Source organism: Agelaius phoeniceus, assembly GCF_051311805.1.
Source record: "Agelaius phoeniceus isolate bAgePho1 chromosome W unlocalized genomic scaffold, bAgePho1.hap1 SUPER_W_unloc_1, whole genome shotgun sequence".
Taxonomy (NCBI): domain Eukaryota; kingdom Metazoa; phylum Chordata; class Aves; order Passeriformes; family Icteridae; genus Agelaius; species Agelaius phoeniceus.
In genome coordinates, this window is record NW_027509866.1 from 8,023,208 (window position 1) to 8,047,931 (window position 24,724).

Sequence of the window (24,724 nt, forward strand, 5' to 3'; positions counted from 1 at the left end):
GTTTGTAATAGGTTGACTTTTTTCCATAAAGTTGTTTACTGAAGGGTGTTGTCTTAATTGGCCAATCATGTGAAATGTGTTGATTAAATGACCAGTGAGGTCCACCTCTAGCAAACCAAGATATAAAAGAAGAGGATTGAAAAAATGAGTGGCTTTTAGCCCTTAGCCTTCTGATCTGAGTCTGTGTCATCTCTGAGTCAAAGGTGACATTTGGGGATCTGTGGGGTCTATTGGGGATCCTTTCTGCACCTCGTGACCCAAAAGGAGCTTCTCTAATAAACTTTGCCTGAAGCTCCCTATGTGCCCATGACAGGAACCCCTGTGAGTGTCTGGGCCATCCCGGCTCTTTGGCAGCCTGGGCACTCCTGGGATGTCACCGTGGAGCCCCCATGAGTGCCTGTGACAGATGGGTGCCTTTGCAGCCCAAGGTGCCCTGGGATGTCACCATGGAATGGCTGTGACTGCCTCTGACCACAGGGCTCTTTACCATCCCAGAAACCCCTGGGAGGTCTCCATGGAGCCCCTGTCTCTGCCTGTGACATTCCAGCTGTGGAACAGCCTGGAGACTCTTGGAAAGTCCCCATGGAACCCCTCTGAGGGCCTGTGACAAATCTGATCCTTAGCAGGCAACCATCACCAGCCTGCTGTTGCTATGGTCAGTTTCCATGGCAACCATCACCAACCCCCTGTTGCTATGGTCAGTTTCCATGGCAACCATCACCAGCCCCCTGCTGCTATGCTCAGTCCCTTGGCAGCTCCAGGGAGACCCCATGCCATGGGTGGTTGCCATGGACACCAGCTCAGGCCTGCAGCCAGAGCCCGTTGCCATGGCAACCATTGGCAGCCCCATCCCCAGGCTGATGGGATCCCAGAAGCACAGAATGGGCTGAGCTGGGAGGGACCCATCAGGATCCTCCAGTCCAACTCCTGGCCCTGCAAAGGACACCCCAACAATGCCAGCCTGGGCCTGGCAGCGCTGGCCAAACGCTGCTGCAGCTCAGAGAGCCCTGGAGCTGGGACCCTTCCCTGGGGAGCCTGGCCAGGGCCCCAGCAGCCTCTGGGCAAAAACCTTTTCCTGACATCCAACCTGAGCCTGCCCCGACTCAGCTGCAGCCGCTCCCTCCACTCCTGTCCCTGGGCACCAGAGGGAAGAGGTTCCCACAGCCCCAGCCAGGGACCCGCTCCCAAGGCTGCTGCCATGGCCACCAGGGCTGCCACCAGCTGGGATGCTCGGTTTGCATGGGCCGGGCTTCAGGAATGGGATTCCCCAATTTCCTGCTCCCGCTAAAACCGCGCTGCCCTCGCTGCCCTCCCGCCTCCCATGGAAAGCACAAAAGGCAAAGATCCCGGGCTGGGATAACAACAATTTATTGGGAACAGCAACAGGATAAGGAATAAACAGGAACAGAAACAATATTGATAACAGAAGGGATAAATAAAACTGTTTACAGGGAAAACTACAATACAACTCACTGGCTGTTCCCAGCAACATATTTCCCCCACCTGGAAAGGACACCCTTCTCCTTGTGGAGAGAGAGAGAGAGAGAGAGTCCCTTTCCTGCTCCTGGCAATGACCTGAGGTGGGAGTGAATGTAATGACCTGGCCATGGCCAGACCCTCATGTTCTTCAGTTCCACACCATGTCATTGACAGGGGAAGGAAGAGGGACAGGGGTCTTGCCAGCATGGATCACAGGGAACATGGATCACCCGGGCTCTACCCAACATGGTTTTCTCATGGGGGATGAAACTGGAGCAGTGCACGAAGCTCTTTGTGCAGCTGGGGCATTTTCAGGGCTTCCCTTACTGGTGCCTCCATTGTTGTTGTGTCAAGGCAGAGCTCCAGCTGAAGCTCTTCCCACAGTGGGGACACCCGTAGGGCCTCTCCCCAGTATGGATGTGGCGGTGCCTGATGAGGTGGGATTTGTGCTTGAAGCCCTCCCCACAGTTGGGGCAGCAAAAGGGCCTCTCCCCAGTCTAAATCTGCTGGTGGTGGAGGAGACTGGAGCCGCTCTGAAACCTCTTCCCACAGGTGGAGCCCTCATAGGGCCTCTCCCCAGTGTGGATGTGCAAGTGCCTGATGAGCTCTGAGCTGCATCTGAAGCCCTTCCCACACTCCCCACACTCGTAGGGCCATTCCCCAGTGTGGATCATCTGGTGGCTGATCAGGGTGCTGCTCTTCTTGAAGCTCTTCCCACACTCCAAGCACTTGTGGGGCTTCTCCGCATCATGAAGCTGCCCATGGGCCACCAGCTCTGAGCTCTGGCTGAAGCTCTGTCCACCTTCCTGGCCCAGGGTGGGTCTTTCCTCCTCAGAGCACACTGGGCTGGGTTTGCAGCCCCTCCTCCTGTGGGATCTCCATGAATTTTCCTCCCTGTTGGATTCCTGTGCCCAGGAGTCACTCAAAATGGCCTCTTCCATGAGGTTCTGCCATGGAGATTTGTCCTCCCCAGTCTCCATCCTCAGCTTCTTCCTTGGGGGAGGAAGGACAAGGAGAGGATGGGATTTGCCTCCGTGCCAGAGGGAAGGGGAAGGAGATCCCCCCAGTGCATCCCCAGCAGGACGGGGTTGGCAGCAGGGTTGTCCTGCAGCCGGGGGCTGTGCTGGGCTGGGAGATGGAGCAGGAGAGAGGGGGAAAGGGGCACTGACTTCCTCCTCACCCGCCCGGGTGTCCTGGGGCATCTTCCTCTTCCTCGCAGACTCCTCCTCCATTGAGTCAAGGTTTGGGAATGGGAAATCCTGTTTTGGGAGGAAAACAAGGGATGAGCACATTGAATTTTGTACTGGTTTCAAGGCAAACCTGGGGAGGGTCTAAACCAGGATTACAATTTAATAAGAAAATGAAGATCAAGGCAATGATACAGAAACACTGCCTTAAACTGACAGAGTCAGGATATAACCTGTGGTAGGCCAGGGACAGGCGCTCGGAAGATTTCGGGCTGTAACGGAAAGTTACAGGAATCCTTCTACACCCCTCCCCATAGATAAGGATCACCCTTGGAATGTAGCCAGACGTGTAGCCCCCCTAACCTATAGATGCCAGTAACTTTCCACTCCATACTAACCCTAGAAAGTATAGCCAAACCCCTGTCTGACGTAGAGAGACTCTTTAGTCCATAAATACCCTTAAGACCCCTCAATAAACGCCTTTAACCGTCCACCACATTGGTGTCAGCGTCTGTTATTGGCCACAAGGGATCCCACGAAGGAGATCGAAGTGCCAGACTCTGAAACCAGGTCATCGCAGCCTTCACAAGAAGGCAACATAGTGGTGCCGAAACCCGGGATCGGGACGAAGGGACGAGTCCGGGCGACGGGAGTACTCCTGGCCAGGGGACAGCACTCAACGCCGGAACGGCCATAGCGAAGAAGGGGGACGCCCCAGGACCCGCGATTCGTATGGAAGCGATAGCGAAGGTCGTAAGTTTGATACATATGCAATGGGGAATCAAATGTGAGCTCAGGAATTTTAATCTCGCATTGACGAGACTCTTAGAGCTTGGGGTCATTTCTCGACCCATAGATATATTACACTCGGAGGTGTGGCAGAAATGTACTGTCGCGCTAGCAGAGGACACAAAAGCCACAGGCAGCAGCAAAAGCCTGAAAGCGTGGGGGAAGGCAGAAGCCGCCCTACGCAAAGCATTAGAAGAACAGGAGACGTGGAATGCTGCGCGCTCCTGTTTGTTAATCGCGCCACAGCAGGGGGAGGGGGCGGGAACGCGAAACCCCCCTGGTGGCGACTCGATTGAGAGCGGGGAAGCGGGGGGGCCGGGCGCGACCCATCCCTCCTCCAGCCCAAAGCCCCCGGAGCCCTCGGAGCCCCCGGGGGACCCCCTGACCCCTTTGGGGGACCCGCCGGGGCCCAGACCACCTCCGGAGCCCCCCGGGGTGCCCGCGGACCCCTCGCCCAACCCTTCCCCACTGCTAGCCGACTTAGCGCAAGAAGCGGAGGGACTCGCACGGTCCTTTCGGGAGGGACTGGCGGCAGAGGCTCGAAATATCGAGAGGGCTGGCGCGCGGGCGAGCGGCGGAGGGGATCCGCCGCCCTACCCGTTTGAATATGGCGCGGATGGCCGGGAAGAGGGGTGGAGCCCGTCGGCCCGCGGCGGGAAGAACCCAGAACCGCGGCCAGCCGCAAACACGCATGCGCGGGAAACCAGCGCTGAGCCCATGCCCGGCAGAGAGCCGTGGGTCCCAGCAGACGCGCATGCGTGGGGGTGCAACGGAGGGCGGGCACTCACTCGGGAGCCGCGCCCACTGATGCCACCATATATGGGAGAGATCCCTCCCTGCGGGAGGCAGGGCGAGCCCAGGGGGCGGCACCGCCAGCAACATCAGCACCACCCCCAAGGGGAGGAGCGGGGCCGTAGCCGAACAAAACGGCAGCAGAGACCGGAAGTATATTGGCAGTCGACTTCCGACTCTGAAAGGAGCCACAGCTCCCCAGATCACTCTGCGGAGCCCACCGAGTCCAGCAGCGACTCGGAAGCAGAGAAAACAGAATCAATGCGGTTTCGGACGAAACCAATTAAAACTTTTAACACAACCGGGAACCAGCCCCAATACGAACTCACCGACTGGGGTAAAATCAAAATCGAATGCGCGGAATGGGCACCCGCAGCATCGGTGCATGCCTTCCCGGTGAGAATTACGGGACCCCAGGGAAACCAGCAAAGAACGTATACTCCCGTTAATTCCAAAGACGTTCAGACAATAGTAAAAGCTATCTCAGAAAAAGGAATTAACTCAGGGGTGGTTTCCACTCTCGTGGATGGTCTTTTTAGCAATGATGATTTACTCCCTTTTGATATAGTGCAAATAAGCCGTATGCTTTTTGAGAGGGTGGGGACGTGCGGGATTCAGCCCCCTCCCGCTCTGGATATGAGACGGCCCATCTATGCCAACCCATAGTGGGGCAGGGGATCGTCATACCCTATGCTCCCACAGGCAAAAGCACACAGAAAGGGAGAAACATGACCTACCCCAAACCCTTACCCACAAGGGTCACCGACGTCCCGACTGGCGATGAGGAAGCCTTCCAGATAGGCCAATCAGCCAGCTCAGGCTCGAACCCAATCCTTCGCATGTTAGAAGCTACCTTTTTATCCCTGAATGAATCTAACCCTAACCTAACCGATTCCTGCTGGCTTTGTTACGATGTTAAACCCCCCTTTTACGAAGGAGTCGCTTTAGATAACCCCTTCAGCTATTCCACAGCCGATGCCCCTCGCCAGTGCAGATGGGACACACCCCGCAAAGGAATTACCCTGAGTCAAATCACAGGTCAGGGCAGATGCTTCGGCAATGCAACCCTAGCTAAGCGGAAAGGCGACGTCTGCACCGAAGTAGTTGAGCCCGACAGGAAGAATAATAAGTGGGTAGTCCCATCCACATCTGGGATGTGGGTTTGCCAGAGATCTGGAGTAAGTCCCTGCGTGTCTCTTGCCAAATTCGATAACTCTAACGACTTTTGTGTTCAAGTTCTGATCATCCCTAGGATCCTGTACCACTCAGACGAAGAGGTGTACCACCTTTTCGAAGAAAACAGCCGGCTCCACAAGAGAGAAATATTAACAGGTATAACTATCGCAGTGCTGCTCGGCCTAGGAGCGGCTGGAACGGCAACAGGTGTCTCAGCCCTAGCAACTCAACACCAAGGACTGTCCCAGCTGCAGATGACCATCGATGAGGACCTGCAGAGGATCGAGAAATCCATTTCCTTCCTAGAAAAGTCAGTCTCTTCACTCTCAGAAGTGGTCCTGCAGAACAGGCGAGGACTGGATCTCCTGTTCATGCAGCAAGGGGGCCTGTGTGCCGCCTTGAAAGAGGAATGCTGCTTCTACGCTGACCATACAGGAGTTGTTAGAGACTCCATGGCAGAACTCCGAAACAGACTGGCTCAGAGACAGAAAGACAGGGAAGCCCAACAGAACTGGTTCGAATCCTGGTTCAATCAATCACCATGGCTAACCACCCTAATTTCTACCCTAATAGGTCCATTGGCAATGCTGCTTTTAGCTATTACCTTCGGGCCATGCCTGCTGAACAAGCTAGTCTCATTCGTTCAGGCCCGCCTGGAACGGGCTAACATCCTGTTCCTGGGACAGCCACAATTCCTGTGAATTCAACAGGGGACGCTGCCAGTCACGAGAGACTTGCCTGGCAGAAACTTACTCAGGTTTCCCAAGACCCTTTTCCCTAGTCAGATCTCAACTTCCTACCTCATTTTAGTGCCTATGTATAAGACTACCTTGTTCATTTGTGAAAGAGGGGGGGGAAGTGTGGTAGGCCAGGGACAGGCGCTCGGAAGATTTCGGGCTGTAACGGAAAGTTACAGGAATCCTTCTACACCCCTCCCCATAGATAAGGATCACCCTTGGAATGTAGCCAGACGTGTAGCCCCCCTAACCTATGCATGCCAGTAACTTTCCACTCCATACTAACCCTAGAAAGTATAGCCAAACCCCTGTCTGACGTAGAGAGACCCCTTAGTCCATAAATACCCATAAGACCCCTCAATAAACGCCTTTAACCATCCACCACATTGGTGTCAGCGTCCGTTATTGGCCACAAGGGATCCCACGAAGGAGATCGAAGTGCCGGACTCTGAAACCAGGTCATCGCGGCCTTCACAAGAAGGCAACAATAACCTGACACCCTGTTGCTGGTCAGGCTGGTGGCTGCAGTCCCATTAAATGGTGGCTGCAGTCCTGTTGGAGGGATGAACGTGATTCTGTCCAAGCAGTGATCCTGTAGAAGGGTCTGGTCTTCCTCTGAAGGTCCAGTGGTGGTTCTGGAGCTCTTGTCCTCTGGGAATCCAGTAGGCAAGCTGCTCCCGGTGCTGCAAGGCTCAGCTTATATGCAGGTAGGAATGCTTGGATCCTCCCCCTGGGCGGAGCATCCCACAATGGGATGATGGAATTTTATCAGCCCTGCAGTGACACTCAATGGCCCATTCACAGAAGATATCTCCCCTGGAGTGTGACTGTGGTCACAATGGTTTTCAGGATGAAGAAGAGACGAGAATATTGACTCCATGATCAGAAGGCTTGATTTATTATTTTATGATATATGTTACATTAGACTATACTAAAAAGCAATAGAAAGGAAAAGGTTTCTTCAGCATCTAGCTAAGCTAAGAATAGAAAAGAATGAATAACAAAGATCTGTGTCTCAGTCAGAGCAAGAGCCAGCTCTGCCATGAGTGGTCAAGAAATCTAAACACCCACAGGAGACCAATCACAGGGTCTACCTGTTGCATTCCACAGCAGCAGATAACCATTGTTTTCTTTGGTTACTGAAACTGCAGCTTCTCACAAGGAAAAATCCTAAGAAAGGATTTTTCATGAAAGATGTCTGCGACACCTGGAGGGTGTTATCAGGGCTGAGTCATGGAAGAGATGAAGAACACTGCCCCACCTGTTTCTAGCAGTTGATGAAGTTGGGGATTGAAAACATGAATTTGGTTCCATCTTACATTGCAACCTGAAACAGTGGGGGAATCCCTGCTCAGGGGGTGAACACCACCACCCTTACCCAAACTGGCTCAGGTGTAAAACCCCCACCCCGGGAAGGCCACACACACAGGGGACAATGTCACACTTGCCCTGCCCCAGGGGCGGTCTCTGTCCCTGTCACTCTGTGACTGTCCCCCCTGTTCTCTTTCACAGGCCGGGGGCTTTTCGAAATCTAAGAATAAGTTTTCTCTTTGTCCCTGTCACCTTTGTGACCTCTACACAGAGCTTTCCCTTCCTTTTAATAATCTTTTCATAAAAGAGGTATCGCAATGTATTGGGCCGAATTTCCACTTTTCTTTTATTGGAACCTGCCAGCATCTGAGCTGGAGCTGTGCAGGACCAATGGATTTTGGAATTGCCACAAATTGCTTCTATTGTCAGTTTATTAAATTTTGGGATTTGTTTGCCTTTTCACGACAAGTGACTTGTGGGAAGAGCAAATTCAAGGCATTTTCTGTAGGGTTAAGTTTGATTTCTGTCAAGAAACAACTTTACTTTGTCCAGTGCCCAGGGAGTGCTCAAGGGGTCTCTCTCCACTCGCCCTGGGGGATGCTTGGGAGGGGTTTGGGGGGTTTGTCCCTGTCCCTGTCACCCCAGGCCATTCCCCAGGGGTGTCCCTGTCCCTGTCACCCCAGGCCATTCCCCAGGGTTGTCCCTGTCCCTGTCACCCCAGGCCATTCCCCAGGGGTCTCCATCACTCTCACCCAGGGAATGCCTGGGGGGTCTCCCTCCCTCTCTCCCCTGTGCCAGGGGGTGCTCGGGGCAGTCTCTGTCCCTCTCAGCCCAGGGGATGCTCGGGGCTCTCTGTCCCCTGGCCCTGGGGGATGCTCGGGGGGTCTCCATCCCTCTGGCCTCAGGCAATGCCTGTGCAGGGCTGGGCACCAGGGGCTCTGTGTCCCTCTCACCGCTGAGGCTGCTCGGGGCTGGGGGGGCTCTGCCACCTTCTCACCCCTGGGGAGGCCGGGGGGGGTCTCTGTCCCTCTCAGCCCTGCTGGGTCCCCACCCAAACATCATCGGGGTCACAGGGACAGAGACACCCCCAAAGCCCCAGAAGGGCTGAACCTTGGATTTGGTTTGGGGCCAAGGATTTAGGAAGGGGCTGGAATTGGGGCTGGGCTTGGGGTTGGGGCTGAGATTTGGATTAGAGCTGGGATTGGGGTTAAGGCGAGACATGGGATTGGCTTTAGGGCTGGGGTTGGGATTGGGTCTGGGGCTAGACGAGTCCGGCATTGGGATGGGATTAAATACAGAACTGTGAGTGTGTCTGAACATGGAGTGAGATTGAGACCAGGATCAGGGTCAGGTTTGGGACTGAGCTCACCCAGAGCAGGACAGGGGGGATGTCACTGTGGGAAGGTTTGGGGGAAATACTGATTTGGGGAAAACCAAGGTGTGAATGCCTTGGGTTGGGGATTCCTCCCACACAAGTCCATCTCTGGAAGTCACCTGATGTCCATAAAAACCTCCAAAAATCAAGAGTGTATAAGAAAAAAGTCACCAGGAGTGCCCCATTTCCAGTCTCATCCCTCTGGGGTTCTGGTGGTTGCCTGTCTCTGGGCTGTTGGGGATCCCATGGGTCCTGGGGATCCCCCCTCTCCAGGGTCCGGCTAAGGGATGCAGGCGGATTTTGGGGTCCCAAGGTCCCTCTCTCCAGCCTCCCCTCAATCCAGCCACTTGGGATTCCCCCCTCTTCCCACCACCCTGTCCTGCTTTAGGGCAATTTTGGGAGAAAACTCCCGAAAGGGGTTTCCTCTAGAATGCAGATTCAGCAGCCCCACCCTCAGCCAGTTCGGGAAATGATTTCCTTGGAGAAAAGTGAAAAAAACACTTTATTTAACAGGCAAAGCATTCACCAGCACAAAAATTGAACAATATTAAGCAATAAAACCTCCGGCTGCTGGAAAATAGGTGACAAACTCCAAAAGTCCCTCCTTGGGCTGGGGCTTGGCTCACTCAGTGTCTTATCAGTCTCTTATCAGTCTCTTATCTGTCTCTTATCAGTCTCTTATCAGTCTCTTATCAGTCCCTCCTGTATTGGAAATGCCGCGGTCCAGGCTCAGCCCGGTGAGCCACAGGTGGGAGCTGCCGGTGGTGTTCTGGTTGTTCAGTCCAGAGCAGGTTTAAACAGCACCAAAGAAAAAGAAAAACCACAGTCCAGGGAACTTCTCTGCCTCAGAGAGCTAAAAACTAACTAAAAGCAAAGGAGAGCTCTGTCCCGCCCTCTGTCCATCCAGGAGCTGGAATGTGGAGGAGTGAGTGCAGTGCCTGAAAACAAACTGCAGCTTCTTCCTCCTCCCCTTGGCTCTCAGAACCAGCCTTAAAGGTGCAGAACTCATTTCTGGGCTAAAGGGACCGATGGGGCACGAGCATCAAGAAGTCACCCCAGGACGCACCCCTGTCAGGGTCAGGGGGTCCCGTCCCCGCCTCATCTCCGGGCTGCCAGGGGTGCCCCAGCTCCGGTATCGCCCCTTCCCCTCTCCCTGCCCCGGGGGTCCCCCGTTCCACAGCCCCGGCTCTCACGGGGATCCCCAAAACCAATGTCCCGCCCCGTGGGTACCGGGCCATCCCCACGTGGGCCCCCCGGGACCCTCCCGAGGGGCGATCGCGGCTCCTCTGTCCCCGAAAAAGCTCCTCTTAGGGAGCCCGGAGATACCCGGGGCTCGAGTCCGGGATCTGCCGGCTCCGAACACGCTCCAAAAAAATCCTCCCGGACACCCCTGGCTGGAGCCGGGGCGAGCTCGGCCTCGCCCTCACCTGCGGCTCGGGGCTGGGGGCGATGCTCCCGGGGCAGGGGCTGCTGCAGGCTCAGCGTGCGGGCGCTGCGAGCGCCGGGATTCTCCCGCTCCCGCTCCTGCTCCTCCTCTCCCTCCTCTTCCTCCCGCATTTCCTCCGCTGCCAACCCGGACCCCCCTTTCCCACCCCTCTGCCCCGCGGCCCCGCAGCCCCGGCTGCTGGGTGGGGGAGCCCCCGATCGGCCCCAGGGGTGGGCAGGGGGCTCGGGGACCCCCCCGGGGCGGATCCGTGCCCCCGGCCCGAGCCCCAAACTCCGCTCCGGGGCCGCTGGGCTCTGCGGGTCCGCCTGGCAACCGGTGAGTCATCAGCGAGAAAAGCTCTGGTTGGCTGGAAATTGTTCAGCGCGTCCTCTGATTGGCTGGAATTGTGAAAGGCGCTGCGCCCTGCGGGTGTCCCCGGGAGCTGCGGAGTCTGGGCCGGAGCCTTTTCCTCTTTCTTTCTCCCCCTCTGAGAACTCTTTCCTATTTCTTTCTCTCTCTGAGATCTCTTCCCGATTTCTTTCTCTCCCTCACTCTTGCCCATTTCTTGTTCAGTTCAATCCAAGTTCGAGCAGATCCACAGGTTGCGTTCCCACGCTCTCATTCGCACCTTCACTGGGGCAGAGGCGTCTCTCCCTCGCGAAATCGTAACCCATGGGCAGGGTCCTTTCCAGCCCAATCCTTCCAAGATTTTGTCGGGGACTTGCTTCCATTTCCTCCCTCCCTCTGCTTCCAGCGGGGAAGGTGCTGGGAAATGTCCGGCAAAGCCACCTTTGCCGTGTGCTCTGGGAGCCCACAGAGCTGCTGGACCTTGTCCCCTAGCCCTGCACAGCTCCTTGGGAGGCACGGCAGGAGCAGCACCCTGGCAGCCTCGGGAATGCCCCTCTGGGATCCATGGCACACACTGCCAGGGGCTGGAATTCCAGTTCCCAGACAGGAAAAGATGTTCCTGGCCTGGAAAGCAAAGCTCTTAAGAAGGAGCCAAAAGCCAAGTGGAGCAAGATCCTACAGTGACATTTCACTGCCAGCCTTCATAACTTCACCCATGGTTGTTGTAGCTCCTGGATGGGGAATTAATTCAGGGAAGGGTCTTTGGTGGGAGACGCTGAGGGGAGACACTGAGAGAGAAACAGAGCAAGCAAAGAAAGGCAGGAGAGAAAGTAGGACACAAACATAATCAGCTATGAAGGTAGCACTCTGAAAAACAATTTGGAACTGCCTGAAAATGAATGGCACAGAGAGAAATAATTTTGTAATTTTATTTCCTATCAAAACACAATTTCCTCCCTTTGTCACATACCTCCTCCCAGTGTCATTCAGCAGGGCTGCCAGAAAGATTTTCATTATGAGTGGATGTTCCAGGCTGCAGCCACAAGCAAACAGGGAATGGGGATTTTCCTGCTCCTGAGGAGTTTGACATCCTCAGCTGAGGAGAGGAGGAGGCACCAGAAGAAAATGGCAGCCGGGCTTCATCCTCCCGCAGGAAAGAGAGGGGGGAAATCTCTCATCCTGTCTGCAGCTGCTCCCACAGGGATGTGAGGGCTGATCCCAGAGCCCCAGGGGTCACAGTCAGGGCTGCCCTCAGGGAATGCTCACCTGGTATTGAGGGGCAGCGTGGGAGCATCTGGATCTTGGGGCACCCAGCTGCCCCCCATGTTTGGAGGTGCCTGAGGAGGGCTGGGACAATGCCAGGGACATCCTGCAGTGACATCCCCCCTGTCCTGCTCTGGGTGAGCTCAGTCCCAAACCTGACCCTGATCCTGGTCTCAATCTCACTCCATGTTCAGACACACTCACAGTTCTGTATTAAATCACATCCCAGTGCCAGACTCGTCTAGCCCCAGACCCAATCCCAAGCCCAGCCCTAAAGCCAATCCCATGTCTAGCCTTAACCCCAATCCCTGCTCTAATCCAAATCTCAGCCCCAACTCCAATCCCAGCCCCAATTCCAGCCCCAGACCCAATCCCAACCCCAGCCCTAAAGCCAATCCCATGTCTCACCTTAACCCCAATCCCAGCTCTAATCCAAATCTCAGCCCCAACTCCAAGCCCAGCCCCAATTCCAGGCCCTTCCTAAATCCTCGGCCCCAAACCAAATCCCAGGTTCAGCCCTTCTGGGGCTTTGGGGGTGTCTCTGTCCCTGTGGCCCCGATGATGTTTGGGTGGGGTCCCAGCAGGGCTGAGAGGGACAGAGACCCCCCCGGCCTCCCCAGGGGTGAGAAGGTGGCAGAGCCCCCCCAGCCCCGAGCAGCCTCAGCGGTGAGAGGGACACAGAGCCCCTGGTGCCCAGCCCTGCACAGGCATTGCCTGAGGCCAGAGGGATGGAGACCCCCCGAGCATCCCCCAGGGCCAGGGGACAGAGAGCCCCGAGCATGCCCTGGGCTGAGAGGGACAGAGACTGCCCCGAGCACCCCCGGCACAGGGGAGAGAGGGAGGGAGACCCCCCAGGCATTCCCTGGGTGAGAATGATGGAGACCCCTGGGGAATGGCCTGGGGTGACAGGGACAGGGACACCCCTGGGGAATGGCCTGGAGTGACAGGGACAGGGACAACCCCCCCAAACCCCTCCCAAGCATCCCCCAGTGTGAGAGGGTCAGTGACCCCTTGACCATCCCCAGGGCACTGGACATATAAAGTTGTTTCTTGACAAAAATCAAACTTAACCCTACAGAAAATGCCTTGAATTTGCTCTTCCCAAAAGTCACTTGTGGTGAAAATGCAAACAAATCCCAAAATTCAGTAAACTCACAGTAGAAGCAATTTTGTGGCAATTCCAAAATCCATTGGTCCTGCACAGCTCCAGCTCTGCTGCTGCCACATTCTGATAAAAGAAAAGTGGAAATTCGGCCCAATACATTGAGATACCTCTTTTATGAAAAGATTAGGAAAAGGAAGGGAAATCTCTGTGTAGATGTCACAAAGGTGACAGGGAAAGAGAAAAAAATTATTCTTAGATTTGGCAAAGCCCCCGGCCTGTGAAAGAGAAAAGGGGTGACAGCCACAGAGTGACAGGGACAGAGACCTCCCCTGGGGCAGGGCAAGTGTGACATTGTCCCCTGTGTGTGTGTGGCCTTCCCAGGGTGGGGGTTTTACACCTGAGCCAGTTTGGGTAAGGGGGGTGGTGTTCACCCCCTGAGCAGGGATTCCCCCACTGTTTCAGGCTGCAATGTAAGATGGAACCAAATGCATGTTTTCAATCCCCATCTTCATCAACTGCTAGAAACAGGTGGGGCAGTGTTCTTGATCTCTTCCATGACTCAGCCCTGATAACGCCCTCCAGGGGAGATATCTTCTGGGAGTGGGCCATTGAGTGTCACTGCAGGACTGATAAAATTCCATCCTCCCATTGTGGGATGCTCCGCCCAGGGGGAGGATCCAAGCATTCCTACCTGCATATAAGGTGAGCCTTGCAACACCAGGAGCAGCTTGCCTACTGGATTCCCAGAGGACAAGAGCTCCAGAACCACCACTGGACCTTCAGAGGAAGACCAGACCCTTCTACAGGATCACTGCTTGGACAGAATCACGTTCATCTCTCCAACAGGACTGCAGCCACCATTTAATGGGACTGCAGCCACCACCCTGAGCAGCAACAGGGTGTCAGGTTATATCCTGACTCTGTCAGTTTAAGGCAGTGTTTCTGTATCATTGCCTTGATCTTCTTTTCTTATGAAATTGTAATTCTGGTTTAGACTCTCCCCCAGGTTTGCCTTGAAACCAGTAAAAAATTCAATGCGCTCATCCCTTGCTTTCCTCCCAGAACAGGATTTCACATCCCCAAACCTTTGCCAGATGGAGGAGGAGGCTGCAAGGAAGAGGAAGGAGCCCCGGGACATTCAGGCAGGTGAGGAGGAAGTCAGTGCCCCTTTCCCCCTCTCTCCTGCTCCATCTCCCAGCCCAGCACAGCCCCCGGCTGCAGGACAACCCTGCTGCCAACCCCGTCCTGCTGGGGATGCACTGGGGGGATCTCCTTCCCCTTCCCTCTGGCACGGAGGCAAATCCCATCCTCTCCTTGGCCTTCCTCTCCCCAGGAAGGAGCTGAGCATGGAGACCAGAGAGGAGAAATCCCCAGGGCAGGACCTCATGGATGAGGCCATTTTGAGTGACTCCAGGACACAGGAATCCAATGGGGAGGAAAATCCCCAGAGATCCCACAGGAGGAGGGGCTCCAAACCCAGCCCAGTGTGCTCTGAGGAGGAAAGACCCACCCTGAGCCAGGAAGGTGGACAGAGCTTCAGCCAGAGCTCAGAGCTGGTGGTCCATGGGCAGCTTCATGATGGGGAGAAGCCCCACAAGTGCTTGGAGTGTGGGAAGAGCTTCAGGAAGAGCAGCACCCTGATCAGCCACCAGATGATCCACACTGGGGAATGGCCCTACGAGTGTGGGGAGTGTGGGAAGGGCTTCAGCTGCAGCTCTGCCCTCATCATCCACCAACGCATCCACACTGGGGAGAGGCCCTACGAGTGTCCCCAGTGTCAGAAGAGGTTTCACACCAGCTCCAGTCTCCTCCAGCACCAGCAGATTCACACTGAGGAGAGGCCCTTCCACTGCCCTGACTGTGGGAAGGGCTTCAAGCGCAACTCCACCCTCCTCACCCACCAGCGCATCCACGCTGGGGAGAGGGAGAGGCCCTACGAGTGTCCCCAGTGTCAGAAGAGGTTTTACACCAGCTCTGATCTCCTCCTGCATGAGCGGATTCACACAGATGAGAGGCCCTTCCGCTGCCCTGACTGTGGGATGGGCTTCAAGCGCAACTCCCACCTCATCAGGCACCAGCGGATCCACACCGGGGAGAAGCCCTATGAGTGTGGGGAATGTGGGATGAGCTTCAGCCAGAACTCTAACCTGATCTCCCACCACAAGACCCACACCAGGGAACGGCCCTATGAGTGTGGGGAATGTGGGAAGAGCTTTAGGCAGAAGTCTCTCTTGATCTGCCACCAGAGGATCCACACTGGGGAAAGGCCATACAACTGCGGGGAATGTGGGATGACCTTTAGTAGGAAGACCCAAATGAACATCCACCAAATGATCCACACAGGGGAGAGGCCCTACCAGTGCCCCGAGTGTGGGAAGAGGTTTCAAACCAGCTCTCAGCTCCTCCAGCACCAGCGCATTCACACGGATGAGAGGCCCTTCCTCTGCCCTGACTGCGGGAAGGGCTTCAAGCACAACTCCACCCTCGTCACCCACCGGCGCATCCACACTGGGGAGAGGCCCTACGAGTGTCCCCAGTGTGGGAAGAGCTTCACCAGCAGCTCTCACTTGAGCAGACACCAACGGAGGCACCAGTAAAAGAAGCCCTGCACATGCCCCAACTGCAGGAAGAGTTTAATGCACTGCTCCAGCTTTATCCCCCATTGGAGACCCCACGTTGGTCAGAGTCCTGGCGATCCATGTTCCCTGTGATCCATGCTGGGAAGACGCCTGTCCCTTTTCCTGCCCCTGCCAATGACATGATGTGGGGTTGGAGAACATGAGGGTCTGGCCATGGCCCTGTCATTACATTCACTCCCACCTCAGTTCATTGCCAGGGGCAGGAAAGGGACTCTCTCTCTCTCTCTCCCTGAGGAGAAGGGTGTCCTTTCCAGACAGGAGGAAATACATTGCCAGGAAGACCTAGTTGTTGATGTTGTAGTTTTCTCTGTAAATAGTTTTACTTATCCCTTCTGTTATCAATATTGTTTCTGTTTCTGTTTGTTCTTTATCTCGTTGCTGTTCCCAATAAATTGTTCTTATCCCAGCCTGGGATCTTTGCCTTTTTTGCTTTCCATGGGAGGCAGGAGGGCAGCGAGGGCAGCGCGGTTTTAGCAGGAGCAGGAAATTGGGGAATCCCATTGCTGAAGCCCGGCCCCTGGAAACCGAGCATCCCAGCTGGTGCCAGCCCTGGTGTCCATGGCAACCACGCCTGGCATGGGGTCTCCATGGAGCTGCCAAGGGACTGAGCATAGCAACAGGGGGCTGGTGATGGTTACCTGCTAAGGATCAGATTTGTCACAGGCCCTCAGAAGGGTTCCATGGGGACTTTCCAAGAATCTCCAGGCTGTTCCAAAGCTGGAATGTCACAGGCAGAGACAGGGGCTCCATGGAGACCTCCGAGGGGTTTCTAGGATGGTAAAGAGCCCTGTGGTCAGAGGCAGTCACAGCCATTCCATGGTGACATCCCAGGAGTCCCCAGGCTGCCAAAGAGCTGGGATGTCCCAGACACTCACATGGGTTCCTGTCATGGGCACAGTGGGAGCTTCAGGCAACATTTATTAGAGAAGCTCCTGTTGGGTCACGAGGTGCAGAAACGATCCCCAATGCTCCCCATAGATCCCCAAATGTCACTGTTGTATCAGTGTTCCGTGGTTTCTTTCCAATGGAAAACAAGCATCCTTATCCTCCAGGTGTCCATGTCTGAAATTGGGATTCCACCTCCAAAATTCTGGATATCCAAGGGTTGCTCCCAGGCACAATCTGCCAGTACCATCAAGCCTGGCTGGCCTTGGCCTCTGGTGGCTGCCCCTGCAACACTGGGGCTGGGTTCTTTCCTTCCCATGGAGATCACTGGGACACTGTGGGGACCTCATGGAACCATGGGGATCATTGTGGCACCACTGGAGCCCATGGAACCAAGGGGCCGTGGTGACACCACGGGGCTTCATGGAACCCAGAGACCATTATGGCTCTGTGGGGCCTGATGGAACCATGGAGACCATTGGGACCCTTCAGGGCCTGGTGTCACCAAGGGGGCATTATGACACCTCAGGGCCTCAGGGAAGCAAAGGACCATTGGGACACTGTGGGGCCCCATGGAACCGAGGGAACATGGAACAGGCCTGGCTGGCTTGGCCTCCCAGGGGCCACCTGAAAGGTCTGGCTGATGTTGCAATGTCAAGGAATGCCTCTCATCAGCTCCTGGAACACTGGGGCTCTGTGCTTTCCTTGCTATAGAAAAGAACTGTCCCTCTTTTTAAATGTCCATTGCCAAAATTGGTATTCTCTCTAAAAATTTTCCTATATGCAAGGGTTTCTCTCAGAAAAAAACCTGCCACTTCTGGCTGGCCTTGTCCTCTGGTGGTCACTCTCTTCTGCCTGGCAAACACTGGGGCTCTGTTCCTTCCTTCCTACGGAAAAGAACCAACCTTCATGTCCATGGTCCATGGCCAAAATTAGAATTTGGCTTCCCAAATTCCATATATCCAAAGATTGCTCCCAGACAAAAGTAGTAAGGACAGACAGGTCAGGCTGGCCATGTCTGCTTGTGATTTTCTTAGACTCTGAGTTGAATGCTTTCAGTTGAAAAAACCTTGGAAAGGGGCCAGAGATCTCCCAAGAAGGGTTTTTGAGGACTTGGGCACATGACTACTACATATGGACAAAGGAGCTCTTGGCTCTGTGCTTTTTTGAGGGTTTGGCATCATGGAAGTGATGTTCTAAGAGAAGTTGCTAGCAGTTTCCTCCATGTCTGACTAAAAAAACAATCAGTAATTAACTTTGAGAGCTGACAATCTGTTAAACCACTAAGGAAACTGTACACGGCTCTGTGAAGACACATGTTAAAGATGGGAAAGCCTGGGAGGGTCTCTTTCCCTTCTGGCTGGCACAGAGGTAACAAGGCTGACCCGGCCCCGTCTCAGCCAGGCCGGGCCGGGCGGCTCCTGCCGTGGGGCCGGGCCCCTTCCCAGGGACCCCGCCAGGCCCCATCGGCTGCCGGGCAGGGCAGGGGAGGCCGCAGGGCCGAGGCCGGGCCGGGCCATGGCTGCAGTTGGGAACATCTGGGCCCTGCTGAGCCCTGCCCCGCCGCCAGCCCGGGCCCAGCCAGGATCCGCCGGGCCCCAGGAGCAGCCCCGGGCCGGGCCGGCTCGGCCAAGATTCTGCCACCCTTGGGCTTCAGCCGCAAGCCCCGGGCAGGGGCAGGAGAAGCCATCGGCCCCCGGCCGTGCTGCTGCTGTGCTCTGGCCTGGCTGCTGAGATCCTGGCCCTGCCCCAGCGCGGCCCATCCTGACACAGCCCCAGCGCAGCCGCTGCAGAAACCTCCATCGTAAAACAGCTCTGGCCGCAAGCACTGAGCCCGGCCGGGGGCACGGAACCATCTGCAGGCCCCGGGTGAGATATGAACTCTTTCAGTGCTTCCATCCTCCCTCCAGTGAGAGAAAAGGACAAAGTGCAGGCACACAGAGGAGCAACATGAAGACTCCGAGGTCACTGAATAGGAAGCTGAGTCCCAGATGGGAGGGATGAGGAGATGCCTTGATCTTGGGGCTGAAATCCTCTTGTAAAGCTATGGAGAAGGATGGAATTAATATATCAGACTCTCTTTTCTCCTATAACTATTTGAAAATATGGGGAGATGACTTGTTCAGCAAAAACCTCCATGCTAAAGTCGGCAAATGTTGAAGTAGCTGTGATCCTATGAGAAGTTCAAACAGAGAAAGAGAGAAGATCGGTGAGATCCTGTGCCCTCAGGGAGTGAAGAAGAAGATCTCTGTTGTCAGAGATGAAGATGATTTCAGAAATAGATGAAGAGAATCTTTGCTCTTGAACAGCTCATCTTTAAACTCATACCCCATTAGTTGACATGGCCCATAAAAACAGCTGTGGGAAAAGCTATGAAAAATGGAAGGGACTTCACAATTGCAGATTTCCTGGGCAGCTGCTATTTGTGGGAATTGAGAGCCACGAGTGAACTGTTTTCTTATGGAGAAGTCTCCATAGCATGAAAGAGAGACTCCTCTCCCTAAGTGAACTGAAGAAAGACTGTTCTAGATGGTGTAAACTGACTGAAACTTTCAGGTTTTGTCTCCTTGCATTGTCAGTAAGAAAGAAAAGGCTGTAGGGAGAGGAGAAGTGTTCAGATCCTTATTACCCTTTCTTCTATTTACTGGTAATAAACTTTTCCATATACTCTTTTAAAATTTTGAGACTACTTTGCCTTTCTCCTAATCCTATCTCACAGCAGGAAATGAGTAAATATATTCCAGGGAGTGCAATGGTAATTAGCCAACACTGATCCCACTGCACTAATAGATGCATTGGCTGAGAAATCTCAAATTAGCAAACCAAAAATTACTCCAGATACATTCCTGATAAACTGCATTAGAGCAGAGGGAAATCAAGGCAGAGCCATGGTTTGTCAGGACTTGCTGCATCCTAATGAGCCCTGTGGTGCATTTGGAGCTGAGCCCTTGAACCTCAGGGCCTGAGAGGAGATTGCACAAACCTTTCCAGGAGTCAAAGTCAGAAGAAAACCCCAAAGTGTCTCAAAGCTTGAATGGGTCCCACTGTGGTCCATCCCCAACACAGGCTCCTCATGGACTCCTTGGAGGTGACAACTGGAGGCCAAGATTGACCAAAAACCTCTCAGAGTCTCAGTATGGAAAGGAAATTCCAAACTACCTTAAAAATTTGAGAAGCTCAAAGCCTTACTGAGCACCTCTGAGTGTCAGTACAAAGCTCTCAAGGGACTCATTAAAGCAGATAATTGGGGCCATGATTGCACAAACCTCTCACAGAGTCTGCATCAAAAGGGAAACACCAAGTACCTTAAAATAACTGGAGTACCCTGAAGTATTAATGAGCCCCACTGAGTGTTGTTACTGACAAAGCCTCTCCAGGGACTAATTACAGCAGATAATTGGAGCCTGTAAATGCACAATCTTTCTCATAGAGTCTGTATCAAAAGGGAAAGGGGAAGTAGCTTAAAAAACTTAAGTACCCTGAAGTATTAATGAGTCCCAATCAATGCTGCAACAGGCAGAGAATCCCCAGGGACTAATTACAGCAGATAATTGGAGGCCATGATGGCACAAACCTCTCAGAGACTCCAAGGCAAAAGCCAAACCCAAAGTCCTTTGAAAAACCTGCAGTCCCTGCAGGGAGCATGAAGGAGCCCCCAGGGCCATTGCTGAGCAAGGCTCCCCAGGGACTCCTTGCAGCAGATCCTTGAGGCCACTGGGATGTGGGCTAGGGGGGGATGCTGAGGGCAGCACAAGGGGCTGACAGTGCCCAGCCTGGCTGGGGCTGTGCCAGGAGGCCCCAGGGCCTCAGCACAAGGTGTCTCCTCCCAGCCCTTGCTGGCACAGACCCTGCTGTGCCCCAGGGCACCAAGACTTGGCTTCTCTTTGTCCCCACCTGTCATCACTGCCTGCAGTTCTCTGCTCTGCCTGGGGCCTGGGGACACTTGCTCAGTCGTGTCCCTCACTGGGACCCATTAAAAGTCCAAGAAAGTTTGGAGTTGGATTCTGCCTTGGAGTTCTGGAGAGGTTTCTTCAGCTGCCTCTCAGGGACTGATGTTCAGAGCCTGAGCACAAAGCCCCAGAGGCTGATTAAAGTCCTTGTGCTGTGTCTGTGCTGCTGAGCTGGGCTGGGCTCCTGGCACAGAGGCAGCTCCTGCTCACCAAGAAGAGCTTCAAAAGCACATTTCTCTGGATGAGCAGCTCTTGTGCCAGCCCAGCAGGGCTGGGGCACTGCCTGCAGCCAGCCCGGGCACAGCCCAGAGGCACAGAGAGCTTCAATCAGTCAGGGCTGGGAAGGGGCTGAGAAGTGCCTGGGGCACAATCACTGCCAGCCCTTGGCACAGGAACCTCTGGCTGCAGGACAATGCAGCTGCAGCTCCTGGAGCCATCTCCTGCAGCTGGAACATCTCAATGCCTGCAGAGCCTGTGAGTACATTCTCTGCTTGTCTCTTGTGCAGAGCAGCCAGGGGTGCCCAGGGCTGTCCTGCAGAGCAGGGTCCTGCAGCCCAGGGCGCTGTGCTGGGGCAGGGACTCTGCTGCCTGCCAGGGACAGCTCTCAGCCAGCCCTGGCAGCTGCTCCCAGCACTGGGGGACAAGATCTGGCTGGGAGGAGACAGCTGGTGAGGCTTGGAAGTGTTCTCCTTGTGTGGGGAGGATGCTGCATTGTTCACGACTGCTCCCAGCATGGCATTTAACTGAAGAACATTTCCAAGTAGATTATACAGGGAGCATAGCAAGGGAGGGGCTGCATAAAAGGAAATTCCTGCTTTCAAAATCTACTGTTGTGGGTTGCTGGATGAGAATCTTCATGTATATTTTCATCTCTCAGTTCAGGGAGAAAAAAAATAAAGAAATTTTCTCTGACATCTGTAAAAACCAGGCAGCAACAGCAATCACCACAGGACCCCTTAGAGGCAACATCAGTGTTGCTTTTCCAGCCTCCTCAGGGTTGCTCTGACGTTGCCATCAGAGCCTGCAGAGCCAGAGCTGCCCCTGGGCAGTGCCTGAGCTGGGAGGGCTCTGCAGGGCAGAGCTGAGCCCCCAGGGCTGGGCTGGGCTCTGGCAGCACTGGCAGGGCCCAGCCCTGGGCACAGGGAAGCAGCTGCTGGCAGGGACAGCTCCAGGCAGCAGAGCCCTGGGCAGGCAGTGGGGGAAAGTGTCCCCAGCCTGTGCTGGGATATCTCAAGTCCTCTCCAAACCCAACTATTCCATGATTATTTGTTTACAGATCGTTTTGCCAAGGCACCACAAATGTCGAACAGCAGCTGCATCAGGCACTTCCTGCTGCTGGCATTGGCAGACACGCGGCAGCTGCAGCTCCTGCACTTCTGCCTCTTGCTGGGCATCTCCCTGGCTGCCCTCCTGGGCAACGGCCTCATCATCAGCGCCGTAGCCTGCGGCCACCACCTGCACACGCCCATGTTCTTCTTCCTGCTCAACCTGGCCCTCGCTGACCTGGGCTCCATCTGCACCACTGTCCCCAAAGCCATGCACAATTCCCTCTGGGACACCAGCAACATCTCCTACACTGGATGTGCTGCTCAGCTCTTTTTCTTTGTTTTCTGTGCTACAGCAGAGTATTTCCTCCTGACCGTGATGTGCTATGACCGCTACGTGTCCATCTGCAAACCCCTGCACTACGGGACCCTCCTGGGCAGCAGAGCTTGTGCCCATATGGCAGCAGCTGCCTGGGCCAGTGCCTTTCTTTATTCACTGCTTCACACAGCCAATACATTTTCCCTGCCCCTGTGCCATGGCAATGGCCTGGGCCAGTTCTTCTGTGAAATCCCACAGATCCTTAAGCTCTCCTGCTCCAAATCCCACCTCAGGGAAGTGGGGCTCATTGCTGTTAGTGTCTGTTTGGTACTTGGTTGTTTTGTGTTCATTGTTTTCTCCTATGTGCAGATCTTCAGGGCTGTGCTGAGGATCCCCTCTGAGCAGGGACGGCACAAAGCCTTTTCCACCTGCCTCCCTCACCTGGCTGTGGTCTCCCTGTTCCTCAGCACTGCAATGTTTTCCTACGTGAAGCCTCCCTCCATGTCCTCCCCATCCCTGGATCTGGCCCTGTCAGTTCTGTACTCGGTGGTGCCCCCAGCCCTGAACCCCCTCATCTACAGCCTGAGGAACCAGGAGCTCAAGGCTGCAGTGTGGAGACTGATGACTGGATGCTTTCAGAAACATTAAACTGTTAGCCAGCTTCTGCAAATCACTTGTAATGAAAGTAATCTTAGATCCTTCTTGTTCATTTAATTTTGGAGGTTCTTTTCCTTTGTTTTAGTATTCTCATATTGTCAACAAAGAAATGTCAATCTTTGTGCCATTTCTCCTTTTGTTTCACTCCACCTTCCCTGTGACCATAGACTGTGTCAATAAGGGGTTGTGCTCTTGGTGGCTTTAAATGAGCTAAAGGATCTTTCCCAGCAGAGTTTTCTGCAGAGATGCCCTTTTGTTGCCTTCTCTGGAGCTGCAGCAGCAATGTCTGTGTGCAGAGCTGGGGCAGATCAGTGCTGGCCCAGCAGCTGTGCCCAGCAGCAGCAGCAGCAGCAGCAGCACTTGGTGTTGCCAGTGCTGCTGCCGTGGCCCTGCCCCGCTGCCCTGGTGGCCCTGGTGTTGCTGCAGGGCCTGAGTGCTCTCGGGGCCGGGCACAGCCCTGGGGCTGGCAGTGCTGGGGCTGCAGCAGGGACAGGCCATGGGCACTGCTGGGGCAGCGCTGACGCCTCAGGCCAGGCCCTGGGGGCTGCAGACTCCTTGCCCAGGCTCTCTCAAGAACACGGCCAGGCCAATGCTCAGCACAGAAACCCCCGTCAGCAGCCCCAGGCTGGCCGTGGGCAGGCTGGGGGCAAACAGCATGGCTGGGGCTCTGCAAGGGCCCTGGGGCAGACGGGAAGGAGCAGCAGAGCAGGGGCTGATCCATGCCCAGTGCGCTGCACAGCCCAGGGCAGCGTCCCAGCGTGTCCTCATGCAGCTGCCAACAACATCCCCCCTCTGCAGCCCTGGCCTCTCCCCCAGCTCACACAGGTGCCCCATCCTTGCAGGCACACACACGGCAGCACTGCCTCAGCAGCCCCTGTTTGCATTGCACACAGCAGGGCCAGCACCCCCATGCTGTTGCTGTGGGGACATGAACCTGAGGGAGCACAAATGCCATCAGCCCCTGGGGCCAGCAAGGCCTGCGGGACACCAGGGAAACCACTCAGCTTTGTCCTGGCCTCTGCACTCAGCCAGAAAGTTTGTTCCCATCAGCTGGGAGTTTCCTGTGCAACTGCAGACGCTGTTGCTCAGAGCCAGGGCTGCCTGGCAGCCACCCCCAAACTGCCCTCAGCATTTCCTTTACTTCTCCTTTGCTTCCTTTCCTCTTTCCTAATCCAGATTTCTTCCTCTTGCCCAGCCCTGTTCCCTGCCCTGCAAACAGCCATCCCTGTTTGCCCTTTCCTCTCTGGTCCCACTTCCCATTGCAGTTCCTGACTTGGCCCCATGGGAACGTCCCTTGGGCAGCAGGATCATTCTACAAGTGCTGCAGGAATTGTCTGCAGGCTCCTGCAGTGCCTGCTGCTGCTCCCTTGCCAGAGGCACCCCAGGTCAGGGGGGCACATCTGGGCTGCTGTGTCTGGCTCTGGGGCTCCCTGTTCTGGGCAATGAGGAGGAGCTGCAGAGGCTCTGCAGGACTGACAGGATGGGCTTTGGGGCTACCAGGAGAAGCTGAGGGACCTGGGCTGCTGGAGCTGCTGAAGAGGAGGCCCAGGGCTCATCCTGCAACTGCTCCAGGGGTGGTTTCAGAGAATCCAGAATCAGCAAGGCTGGAAAAGACCTTGGAGATCATCAAGTCCAGCCTGTGCCCTGACACTGCCTTGTCTGCCCTGAGCCTCCTCTTCTCCAGGATAAACAACCCCAGCTCCCTCAACCTCTCCTCACAGGACTTGTGCTCCAGACCCCTCCCCAGCCTTGTTGCCCTTCTCTGGACATGCTCCAGCCCCTCCAGGTCCTTCCTAAATTGGGGGGCCCAGAACTGGACACAGCACTCGAGGTGCTGCCCAAGCAGTGCTGAGCACAGGGGAAGGATCCCTGCCCTGCTCCTGCTGGCCACACCATTCCTGATCCAGGCCAGGAGCCATTGGCCTTCTTGCCCACCTGGGCACACTGCTGCCTCATGTCCAGCCTGCTGTCCATCAGGCCCTGCAGGTCCCTTTCTGCCTGGCTGCTCTCCAGCCACTCTG

The 24,724-nt window shown here is 55.2% G+C and overlaps 1 protein-coding gene across 1 annotated transcript; it reads left to right on the top strand.

Annotated features, from left to right (window-relative positions):
- Positions 1–21,761: 21,761 nt before the first annotated feature.
- LOC143692485 (olfactory receptor 14A16-like) lies at positions 21,762–22,694 on the top strand. The gene has a single exon (XM_077172717.1). It carries the CDS (start codon positions 21,762–21,764, stop codon positions 22,692–22,694), a length of 933 nt encoding a protein of 310 aa, XP_077028832.1.
- Positions 22,695–24,724: the final 2,030 nt, after the last annotated feature.